Raw genomic sequence first — 12074 nt, 5'->3', positions numbered from 1 at the left:
TTTCCCTGCTTCCTCTGGAATGGGGTCAGGTGAGGACTGGCGGCGGAGGCCTGGCCTCAGACGGCCTCCGCCGGGAAATATATACATCATCCTGGAGGCCAGGGCACGCTGGAGGAATGGCTTTTTTTTAATCAGCGCTGGCTGGATTCCTGGAAATGTGCGTAAATGGACAGAGAGAGAAAACAAATAGATTCTGTAGGAATTTCAGGGCTGCAGTCTGAGGCAGCAGATGGTGTGCCCGGCCCGGCGTCTCGCTCCCGCCGCCGGCCGCCGGTTACCAGGGGCTCAGCGGCGGTGGGCGTCCCCCACCCAGAGCGCCCCCTACAGGCCGAGGAGGCCGACGCGCTCTCCTGTCAGTGCGGAGGAAGACGAGGCCTCGGTGGGATTTCACCGAATCCACACTGAACACAACTCATCCGTCCATCCACCCGAGTCCGGCGCCGCCACAGGTGGAGGCGGGATGGGGTGTAGGGCAGGGTGTGCAGTGGTCGGCACGCTGTAGTTTCTGGTCCGAGTCCCGGCTTGGAGCACGTTCTTTTCAGTCTGTTTCTCCACGTTCCGTCCAAAAACATCCGATCGAGGCGAACGAGCGACTCTAAAGTTTGAACTTCACGCTGAAAGCACGGCGTTCTCCTGTTGGTCCACTAGTTGGTGCTGTTGGTTGTTTTTGTAGTGGAACCACACAGAGATCAATACACTCTAAACATTATCAATGGAAGAACACGGACGTGTTCACACGCCGTTTTACAGACCCTCCGATCTGCAGCTTGGCCGCTAGCGCGCCTCCATTTCCCATCAGTCGCTTGACCAAATCAAGCAACGGCCATGTTTTTGACCTCGACCTCATCCGACACCCGGGGGACGAATCGGGGCGCCAGCTGCGAGCCGGGCCGCCACGCGACCCCGCGCTAATGCTAGTGCCGTTCCAGGAACGACCTTCCAGAGGAGCAGGGCGTCACGTCAACACGCTCTCTCGGTTTGACATGCCGGAACTTTCGACAGTACCTCAGTGGTAAATCCTGTGTTTTCTTCCTTTGGGACAGAACCCAGAAGATGAGCAGCTAAATAAATCCCAGATTGTATTTTGAACAGTTAAGAACACAGCCATACTTGGGGAAAGAGGGAAGAATTGAAAAAAAAAAAAAAACTTGGCAAAGATCGTGTGGGATTTCTGCAGAAAAACAACCTCTTGAGATCCGTGTTTCTCTGCGATCCTAAATCAACAAGCTTTATGAAGACATGGCGATGTGAAAAATGTGGTTTTAGAGTCCGGCTCTCCGTGAAGCGCCGCACGCCAACAGCATGTTCTTCCTGAAACTGTTACAAGCCGTACGGCCGACGAGCAGGCTGTGGATCAGGGATGAAGCTCTAGTGTGTGAAATAATTAGTGTGCTCTGGGTAATGAGGACTGAGTGTAATGGGAGATTAGAGGAGGGGGGGCGGCGAGAAGGCGACGGAGGGGAAAGGTGAAGTAAACAGAGGAGGGCTGAAGTGTGGGCGGGCTCAGAGACATATGGAGGGTCGTCCCGGGACAAGGGGAGCGAGGACGTCTTCTCGGTGCCGCATGCCGACATGCACTCCCAGAATAAACACTCTCGGCCTCATACGATAAATCACGATGACCGAGACAACGCACGGAGTGATGGAGGGCGCTCCTGATTTACTGGCCCACATTTCTCCCCGGCGAAACGTTTCCAAGTCTCCGTGAGAGATAAACCTGGTGGTGAGTGCAACTCCATGAATCACGGCGGGATGCAGACACACTTCACCAGCTAGTCGAGATAAGGAGCCGCTGAAAAGTCGTAGCTAAGTGTTCAAGATTGCGCAGAGTAATTAATAACTGAAACCTGTCTGAGGGAGGAGCGCTCCCGCCTCAGCGCTCTGCAGGAACTGAACTCCTCACCCAGCGGTTTGTTTCTCCGACTCACATTCTGACGCACGGCGCCATCAAAAGGCTGCTGAGCGCTCATTACTTATTCACACGCCGCCACAAAGCTTCCACTCAGCTGGCGAGCTGTGGAGTCGCCTGGAGGATTGACGATTGTTCCCACAAGCTGACAGTTTATGCAAATGTTCTGGACGGGGCTGAGGTCGGGCCGCCGGCCACTTAAGCCTGGAAATCCCTTTCCGACTGGGCTTGGCTTTGTAAATGAGATTATTGCAGTGATGAAACAGTGAAGGACCTCCAATAAAATGCAGGCACAGATCAGCCGCCTGGATGCTTCAAGCCATTTGTCAAAAGAAAAATCAATTCTCTGATGAAACGGCGAATGAATTTCCTTTATTTGAAAGATTTGACCTCGAGGTGCTTGACAATTTCAACCACTTTCACCCCTGCAAAACGCTTGTCTCTTGACAAAACTGAGGTTTGGTTCATGCTCTGTATGAGGGGATGAAGAGGCTGGAATCGAAATGCTGACCCTGCAATCACAGGATGACCCACTTTACGACGCGAGGCAAAGCCGCCCAGTCCGTCCAGTCCGCCTGGTGGCCGTCCATACGGTGGACGTAACGGACGGAGCCGGCTGCAGGGCGCAGAAAGCTCTCTCCCCGTCTGGAACAAACCAAAGCTTCCACGTACAACCATTTCTTTACTGCATCTGGAGGCTTGTTACTGCAAAGCTCTTCACGTGAACACAGCTCTGCACAGTCGACCTGATTTAGCTCTTGTGGAGCAACAGGATCGAGTGCAGGAGGAGGCTGCGTTGTACAATCTTAAAAAAAAAAGATTTGGGCAGCCAGTTCTCTCAATGAGCCGACTGAGCTGCTGGTACGACGCCCTGGAGGTGCTGAGTGCCACTGGAGCAACAAGGTTCCCTCGATGGAACAGCAAGGTTCCCTCAATGGAAATCCCTCGTTTTAGGTTTAATGCAGAAAATCAGTGGCATCCAGAAATCTGTAATACTTCAAAAATGCTTTTCCAGTGAAAATACCTGGAGAGCAACAGACTGCTTGATGCAACTCACCAAAAACTCGTTCTCCAATCCAGCAGCTCAGGACGCAGCAGAAATACTGGAGCTGCGCTCAGTTGAAACTCTCAGCTCACACCGACCATGTCTGCTTTTCAGGTCTGGGCTTTTGGGCTCTTTGTGTGCAGAGTTTGCATGTTCTCCCCTTTTGTGCAGGGTTTCTGCTGGGTACTCCAGTCTCCACCCACCGTCCAAACTCATGCATGTGAACCTATTGATGCTGCTTACTCGGTCCTAGGTGGAGTGTTTGTGCTTGTCTGTGTCTCTTTGTTTGTCCTGCCATAGACTGGAAACCTGTCCAAGGCGTCCCCCAAAGTAAGAGGAGACTGATTGAAGCGCCCTGCAGCCCTGCACAGATCAACGGATGGATGCAGCCGTTACACGTTTACACCAATGAGATCCAGATGCATCTGCACTGCAGAAATAACATGAAATGTTCCAGACACACCTAAGAAATTAGCAAATATCTGCAGATAAATCTATATTCCACAGAGTAAAATGTGGTTTTACATCAGCCAGAACGGAGAGGCTGAAAAGGCCAAAACTCCACACCGCGTTCACGGTTTTGATTTAAAGGTTCACTTTGTTTAACATAAATAATTTTTAGTGTGTGCTGCCACCGGACAAACGGCACATTAATCCGGGAGGACGGCTTCATTTTCCCAGCAGGAGCTTTGGCGCCATCCTGCGTCCGGAAGAGAAAATGCGGGAAAACGCATTTCCGTTGCATACCGGAAGTGGGGGCTCGTCCCCAAAACCAACATGTCTGCCGGCGTCAACGTCCAGTGAACAAAACAAGACGATGGCAGACGGCGGAGTGGACGAGCTCTCCCAGCTCGAGTATCTGTCCCTGGTGTCAAAGGTCTGCACCGAGCTGGACAACCACCTGGGCATCAGCGACAAGGATTTAGGTGCGTCTTTTTAGCCCGAACGTAATAAAATGTTCCTCCTGTCAGCAGCTAGCTAGCTAGCTCATGCTAACCACGTTAGCCTCTGCTTTGACCGTAAACTTCCCAAACGGAACAACATCTCGCCGGATGAAGCGTCTTAAACGCGTTAAACAGGGCGATGCGGCCATGTTTGAACCAGCGTGTGGTTTTGTGTCCCGCAGCGGAGTTCGTTATCAGTCTCGCTGAGAAGCAGCCGAGCTTCGACGGGTTCAAGTCGCTGCTGGTGCAGAATGGAGCCGAGTTCACCGTAAGTTCCTGATCCTGAGGTGAAAAGCCGAAGCTCAGGTCGGTCTGAACACGTTCTAAATGTCGCTGTCCTGTGACTGCAGGACTCCCTGATCAGCAACCTGCTCAGGCTCATCCAGACCATGAGACCCCCGTCCAAAGCCTCCAGCAGTAAAGGTAAGAGGCTGCCGGCGGAGCTGGAGGCTGACCGCTCAGCACATTCCACTGAATCCTCCTCCGTTTCAGCCCCTGAAGCTTCCACCAAGCCCAAGACGGAGAAGGACCGGCTGAAGGAGCTGTTTCCTGCCCTGTGCAGGGCCAACGACCCCGAGCCGAAGGTCAGTGTGTGTTTTATTGATCCACAGTTCTTCAGTCTTCATCTCTCTGATTCGATGTTCATCCATCGGTCAGAGCAGGAGGAGCTCTCCTCCCAGCGGTTAATCCTCCTTAAGTAAGGATTGAGACAACAAAGACAGAAATCCTGAAAGGAGTGAATGAAAAGTGAAGTTATTCATATGAAATTAACATGAGATTAATGTAATTTCCACTGTTCTGCTGTCACTGTTCACTCGGTTCCTCTCTGTGATCGTGACGAGCTGAAGATGACGGTCTCACTCGATGTCTGTCTGAATTCAACAGAAGCTGCTGGATGAGGACGATGTGAAGGTGGCGGCTGACGCCATGAAGGAGCTGGAGATGTTCCTGCCCAGCGTCAGCAGCAGCGAGTCCAAACCCAGCCGGAGCCGGTAGGACGCCTGGAGCCGCCGCCGCCGCCGCCTGCCTGGAGCCCAGAACGACGCTCACTGCCTTTTCCCTCCGACGCCACAGATCAGACAGGACCAGACACCGCAGCCGGAGTCGCAGCAGGAGCAGGGACCGACACAGAGACCGGGACCGGGACCGGAAGAGACGGCACCGGTCCAGATCACGGTCCAGGTCCAGGTCCCGCTCCAGAGACCGCGATCGGCACAGAGAACGAGGCAAGCGGCGGGAGAAGAGCAGCCGCTGGTCCGACCGAACGCCGAGTCCCCGGAAGGAGCAGGACCGGGACTCGGACCGCTGGAAGGACAAACACGTGGACCGGCCGCCGCCCGAGGAGCCGTCGGTCGGGGACATCTACAACGGGAAGGTGACCAGCATCATGCAGTTCGGCTGCTTCGTCCAGCTGGAGGGACTCAGGTCGGTGGAAACGCTCCGCCGTCGGCTCGGCTCGGCCTCCGTTGGCTCTCGGGCTCAGCGTCCGTCTGTCCCGCCCCTTTCAGGAAGCGGTGGGAGGGGCTAGTGCACATCTCGGAGCTGCGCCGAGAAGGCCGAGTGGCCAACGTGGCCGACGTCGTCAGCAAGGGTCAGAGGGTGAAGGTCAAAGTGCTGTCCTTCACCGGGTCGAAGACCAGCCTCAGCATGAAGGTGAGGAGACGTTTCCCCGGCGGCTCGGGGTCGTCTGCAGGCCGACCTCCTGACCTCCGGCTCCCCGCTGCTCCAGGACGTGGACCAAGAGACGGGAGAGGACCTGAATCCCAACCGGAGGAGGAACGTGGGCCCGGACGGAGGAGAGGAGGTCGCCATGAGGAACCCGGACCGGCCCAGCAACCTGAACCTGGGCCACGCCCCCGAGCTGGAGCAGGACGACACGCTGGAGCGCAAGAGGCTCACCAAGATCTCCGACCCGGAGAAGTGGGAGATCAAACAGGTGGGGCAGAGCCCCGCCTCCTGAGGGCCGGGCTCCGGGCGGCCGTCCTCCACGTCTCACTTCTGTCTCCTGTCGTCCCGCAGATGATCGCCGCCAATGTTCTGTCCAAAGAAGAGTTCCCAGATTTCGACGACGAGACGGGAATTCTTCCCAAAGTGGACGATGAAGAAGGTGAGGAAGAGTCTTCCCCTGGTCGGCTCCGGCTGCCGGCTCTGCCGCTGACCGCCGCCGGGTTGTTTCCCTCAGATGAAGACCTGGAGATCGAGCTGGTGGAGGAGGAGCCGCCGTTCCTGAGAGGACACACCAAGCAGAGCATGGACATGAGCCCCGTGAAGATCGTCAAGGTAGAGTCTGCCGGTCCGGGGGGGGGGGGGTGATCCAGATCCAGATCCATCAGATCGATCACTGCTACGACCTTTTACTATCCAGTTACCAGCCGTTAGCTTGTTAGCGGCACCACCTGCAGGTGCTCGCTGTTTCAGAGCCTCTCCTCGGGGGTCGCAGGCCCCGCCCCCAGCCGGAGGACGGGTCGTACTGCGCCGTGTTGACGTTAACCCCCCACCCCTGTTTCAGAACCCGGACGGCTCGCTGTCGCAGGCCGCCATGATGCAGAGCGCGCTGGCGAAGGAGCGGCGCGAGCTGAAGCAGGCGGCGCGCGAGGCGGAGATGGACTCCATCCCCATGGGGCTCAACAAGCACTGGGTGGACCCGCTGCCGGACGGTGAGCACGCCCCTCCGCTCAAACGTCGGCGCGCCGACCGCTGCGGTCGTCCTCAGGGGGAATTTAGAGCCGAGTCTGGTGATGCATTCTGGGTATTAATGAAAAGCGTGAGCCGCTCAGAAACGGACAGCTTACACTGCTGGTGGAGGCGGAGTCAGGCAGAGCTCCGAGAGACCAGTCGCCATGGAAACACCCCAACAAGCTGGAGGGAGAGACGCTGCTGCTAGCATCAATGCTAACGCTAGCTAATGAGGGGTTTTTATACAATAAATCAAAGAAATGTGACAAAACGCTCAGTGAGCGTATCATCAACCGAACAGCTGAAAGGCCCTTTAGTCTGAGAACCAGTGGAACGGCTTTGATTTAATGGGATTATGAGGCCGTGTATTTCAGTGGAGACAGAGCCCTCTAGTGGTCATATAGCGCCACTGCAATAGAAGAAGACAAATCCATGACGTCACGTGTAACCGGTTCCACGTCGGTTAGGAGTCCCGGTTACACCTGCAGAAACAATCGTAGACGTTGACACCCCTAACTTCTCCATAGATGTACATATACATTCTATTCTGTTCTACACTATTCTACTCTCCTCTCAGCCGACGGGAGGCAGATCGCCGCCAACATGCGCGGCATCGGCATGATGCCCAACGACATCCCCGAGTGGAAGAAGCACGCCTTCGGCGGGAACAAGGCGTCGTACGGCAAGAAGACGCAGCTGTCCATCCTGGAGCAGAGGGAGAGTCTGCCCATCTACAAGCTGAAGGAGCAGCTCATCCAGGTCTCACACACACACACACACACACACACACACACACACACACACACTCTCCTCCGGTTCACCGCCCTCCACGCCAAACGTCCCGCCGCTGACCGGAAGCCGTGTGTGTCTGCAGGCCGTCCACGACAACCAGATCCTGATCGTCATCGGGGAGACGGGCTCCGGGAAAACCACCCAGATCACCCAGTACCTGGCCGAGGCCGGCTACACCACCCGGGGCAAGATCGGCTGCACCCAGCCGCGCCGCGTCGCCGCCATGTCCGTGGCCAAGCGGGTGTCGGAGGAGTACGGCTGCTGCCTGGGTCAAGAGGTCAGAGCTGTCCCGACCCCGACCCTGACCCCGACCCCGACCCTGAACCCGACCCTAGATCTCAGCAAAACTCTCCAGCACCACAATAGAATAGAACAGAAGACTTTAATGATCTGACCATGGAGAAAGTTAGCGGCCCGCGAGGCTCCGAGAACTCAGCAATGAAGGAAATAAGAACAAGAAATAAAGACAGGAAGATGGAACTGTAGGTACGCCAGTCTGAAAATTCAACAGGAAACATAATAAATACAATGTATACAATATAATAAATACAATTGTAAAATATAATGTAATATAATATAAACAATTCAATACAGTAATATAAATATACAATTTGCAATATACGATACAATATTTATATGTGTGTATAATATAAAATATGTTATGTATTTAGTCAGACCTGTCAGTTCAGGGTCAGTCTGCTAGGGGGACATTGTTTAAGCAGAGAGTGGATTGTAAGGTGTTCCAGGGTCACTGCTCATGTTCTACACAATAGAGTTGTATAATCTGACAGCAGAGGGGCTGAAAGACCTGAATATCAGGGAGAAAACAGCCGACTGCCGTCACATCAACACATTGACTCAGCTGCAGCTTTCAGGTTTTTCACTTTAGGACGTTAAAATTGTAACATTTTTAACAATTTAATAATTTTTAACAAAATTATAAATTTGAACACTTTTAACTTAAAGGATGTTAATTCTTGACTTGATTTTTAACTTGAAAAATGATATTTCCTGTTTTTGAATCGAGGGATCATAAAGTTTGGAAGTTTTTCGACTTAATTCAGTGTAATTTTTCTTTGGACCAGCAGGGGTCAGCTGCCTTCATCCCCTCTCTGTGTGTGTGTGTGTGTGTGTGTGTGTGTGTGTGTGTGTGTGTGTGTGTGTGTGTGTGTGTGTGTGTGTGTGGTGTGTGTGTGTGTGTGTGTGTGTGTGTGTGTGTGTGTGTGTGTGTGTGTGTGTGTGTGTGTGTGTGTGTGTGTGTGTGTGTGTGTGTGTGTGTGTGTGTGTCAGGTGGGCTACACCATCCGGTTCGAGGACTGCACCAGTCCAGAGACGGTCATCAAGTACATGACGGACGGGATGCTGCTGCGGGAGTGCCTGATCGACTCGGAGCTGGGCCAGTACGCCATCATCATGCTGGACGAGGCGCACGAGAGAACCATCCACACCGACGTGCTGTTCGGCCTGCTCAAGAAGGTGGGGGAGGGCGGGGGAGGGGCGGGGCCGCCGGCGCCGTGGGGAGCGTCCTCTCACGCCGTCTGTCCTCCAGACCGTCCAGAAGCGCACGGACATGAAGCTGATCGTCACCTCGGCCACGCTGGACGCCGTCAAGTTCTCGCAGTACTTCTACGAGGCGCCCATCTTCACCATCCCGGGCCGGACCTACCCGGTGGAGGTCCTCTACACCAAGGAGCCCGAGACGGACTACCTGGACGCCAGCCTCATCACCGTCATGCAGATCCACCTGACGGAGCCTCCCGGTCCGACCCCCGCCGGCACGCTCCCGGGCTCCGCCCCGTCGGCGTGCCGGGCTGACCTTCCTGTCTGTGACCTCCAGGCGACATCCTGGTGTTCCTGACGGGCCAGGAGGAGATCGACACGGCGTGCGAGATCCTGTACGAGCGGATGAAGTCGCTGGGCCCCGACGTGCCGGAGCTCATCATCCTGCCGGTCTACTCGGCGCTGCCCAGCGAGATGCAGACCCGGATCTTCGACCCGGCTCCTCCGGGCAGCAGGAAGGTGCCTGACCCCAGCGGGCCGCCGGGGGACCGGGGACCCCCGCCCGGACCCGGACTCACCCGGCTCCGGTTCTGTCTGTCCAGGTCGTCATCGCCACCAACATCGCGGAGACGTCCCTGACCATCGACGGGATCTACTACGTGGTGGACCCGGGCTTCGTCAAGCAGAAGGTCTACAACTCCAAGACCGGCATCGACCAGCTGGTGGTGACCCCCATCTCTCAGGTACTGGGTGAGGACCGGGCCTCGGCGCTTCCCGCGGGGAACCGGGTCTCACCGGTTCTGGTTCCTGTTCCAGGCCCAGGCCAAGCAGAGGGCGGGCCGAGCCGGCAGGACCGGCCCCGGGAAGTGTTACCGTCTGTACACCGAGCGGGCGTACCGCGACGAGATGCTCACCACCAACGTGCCCGAGATCCAGAGGACCAACCTGGCCAGCACCGTGCTGTCCCTGAAGGTGAGGACCGGGGGACCGGGGGACTCCGGGGACCGGAGGGGTCTGGATCCAGTCCTGGACCGGTCTGTGTTGGTCCCGGCAGGCGATGGGCATCAACGACCTGCTGTCCTTCGACTTCATGGACGCCCCGCCCATGGAGACGCTGATCACCGCCATGGAGCAGCTGTACACCCTGGGGGCGCTGGACGACGAGGGCCTGCTGACCCGGCTGGGCCGGAGGGTGAGGAGACCGCGGCCGGTCCGGAGCGGCGCCGCCGCGGCGCAGGACCCGTCTGACCCGGTTCTGGTCCGCAGATGGCCGAGTTCCCCCTGGAGCCCATGCTGTGCAAGATGCTGATCATGTCGGTGCACCTGGGCTGCAGCGAGGAGATGCTGACCATCGTGTCCATGCTGTCGGTGCAGAACGTCTTCTACCGGCCCAAGGTCCGCCCCCGCCGCGCCCGAAGCCCCGCCCCACCCGCGGCCACGCCCCCTCACCCCGCTCCCTCTGTCCGCAGGACAAGCAGGCGCTGGCAGACCAGAAGAAGGCCAAGTTCCACCAGCCGGAGGGCGACCACCTGACGCTGCTGGCCGTCTACAACTCCTGGAAGAACAACAAGTTCTCCAACCCCTGGTGCTACGAGAACTTCATCCAGGCGCGCTCGCTGCGCCGCGCGCAGGACATCCGCAAGCAGATGCTGGGCATCATGGACCGGTGAGCCGCCCGCCGGGGTTCAGCCGGGAGGGGCGGGGTGGGGGAGGGGCTCTGCCGGGTGGGGCAGTGGAGGAGCGGGGTCTTCAGGCTGGGCAGGGTCTTCCAGGTGAAGGCGGGGTCTGCCAGGTGGGGTGGGGCGGGGCTCTGTTGGGTGGAGGCGGGGTTATGGCAGGTGGGGCAGTGGAGGGGCAGGGTCTGCTGGGTGGGGGCGGGCCTGCCGGCTGGGCGGGGCTCTTCCGGGTGGGGGCGGGGTCTGCCGGGTAGGGGCGGGCTCAGCAGCTGTCTCTCCGCCCTCAGGCACAAGCTGGACGTGGTGTCCTGCGGTAAAGCCACGGTCCGGGTCCAGAAGGCCATCTGCAGCGGCTTCTTCAGGAACGCGGCCAAGAAGGACCCTCAGGAGGGCTACAGGACCCTGATCGACCAGCAGGTGGTGTACATCCACCCGTCCAGCGCCCTCTTCAACCGCCAGCCCGAGTGGTACGACCTGCCGCTGCCTCTGCTCCTCCTCCTCCTCCTCCTCCTCCTCCTCCTGACCCTCCTCCCCCCCTCCCCCCCGCAGGGTGGTGTACCACGAGCTGGTCCTCACCACGAAGGAGTACATGAGGGAGGTGACGACCATCGACCCCCGCTGGCTGGTGGAGTTCGCTCCGGCCTTCTTCAAGGTGTCGGATCCGACTCGCCTCAGCAAGCAGAAGAAGCAGCAGCGCCTGGAGCCGCTGTACAACCGCTACGAGGAGCCCAACGCCTGGAGGATCTCCCGGGCCTTCAGGCGCCGCTGAGCCCGGGGCCGGGGCCCGATCCGGGCCGGGTCCGGGCGTCGAGGAGGGTCCAGGTCTACAGAACTGAAAAGGTTTTATTGAGAGTTACTTTCATAGGTTTTGTACAATAACAAACGTTCAGTGTAAGAATGGAAATGTCAATAAATGGGATCTTTTACACTCAGTCTGTTTTTCTCTTTCACTTCATTCCATTTTAACGAGACCGACAAGTGAAGAATAAAAAACTTGTTTTTTCAAAATTCTAATTCATTAAGGTGTTAAAGGGGCTGTATCATGCAAAATTCTCTTTTGTATGTTTTAGCCTTGCTGTACAGCTGTTTGCTGCTTTTTGTTTTCAATTTTTTTTTTGGCGAATTCCGGTGGCTAAACCGGAAGTGACGTCATCGCTGCGTGTAGCGGAGATAAACTTTAAAGGTCTAATAGCCAAACGTCTGTTACTCACTTTTTGAACAACGCCATGTGCCAGACCATCCGCCCGGCTCTCCTGCTTCTCCCAGGAAACGCGGAAGCGTGCGAGCGCGACCTCCTCTTCTCCGCCGTGCACGGCTCTGTTTAGTTTCTGCGATCGGCCTCACTCATACAGAAAGCTTGTTTTCCGAAACAGTTCCAGTTTCATGATGTCAGACTCGCCATCGGTCAGTACTAGCTCAGAAGCTCACGGCTACAGAAACACTCTGAATGCGCAAAAGGGAGAAGCTGATTGGGAACAAGCACGTGGAACCGCCTTACGAAACCAGCTCGTCAGAACGACTGACAAACTGAC

At 56.6% G+C, this 12074-nt stretch overlaps 1 protein-coding gene across 1 annotated transcript; it reads left to right on the top strand.

Annotated features, from left to right (window-relative positions):
- Positions 1–3719: 3719 nt before the first annotated feature.
- dhx8 (DEAH (Asp-Glu-Ala-His) box polypeptide 8) lies at positions 3720–11468 on the top strand. Its single transcript, XM_030097855.1, has 23 exons — positions 3720–3880; positions 4081–4166; positions 4249–4321; positions 4391–4482; positions 4784–4890; positions 4973–5323; positions 5407–5551; positions 5628–5834; positions 5918–6005; positions 6081–6178; positions 6408–6555; positions 7152–7333; positions 7449–7643; positions 8657–8842; positions 8916–9126; positions 9204–9385; positions 9469–9609; positions 9683–9838; positions 9921–10058; positions 10133–10261; positions 10336–10532; positions 10830–11009; positions 11092–11468. The coding sequence occupies exons 1-23, from the start codon at positions 3772–3774 to the stop codon at positions 11309–11311; spliced, it is 3621 nt and encodes a 1206-aa protein (XP_029953715.1). The 5' UTR covers positions 3720–3771; the 3' UTR covers positions 11312–11468.
- Positions 11469–12074: the final 606 nt, after the last annotated feature.

Source organism: Salarias fasciatus, chromosome 8 (genome assembly GCF_902148845.1).
Source record: "Salarias fasciatus chromosome 8, fSalaFa1.1, whole genome shotgun sequence".
Classification (NCBI taxonomy): Eukaryota; Metazoa; Chordata; class Actinopteri; order Blenniiformes; family Blenniidae; genus Salarias; species Salarias fasciatus.
The sequence above is the reverse complement of the archived record's forward strand: the minus strand, read 5'-3'. Positions and strand labels throughout refer to the sequence as shown.

Excerpts from the sequence above, each read along its gene's own strand:
- dhx8 (XM_030097855.1), top strand. The coding sequence starts at position 3,772 with ATGGCAGACGGCGGAGTGGACGAGCTCTCCCAGCTCGAGTATCTGTCC. Across the intron at positions 4,483-4,783 it reads CCAACGACCCCGAGCCGAAG|AAGCTGCTGGATGAGGACGA; the intron begins GTCAGTGTGTGT and ends TGAATTCAACAG. Across the intron at positions 9,127-9,203 it reads CCACCTGACGGAGCCTCCCG|GCGACATCCTGGTGTTCCTG; the intron begins GTCCGACCCCCG and ends TGTGACCTCCAG.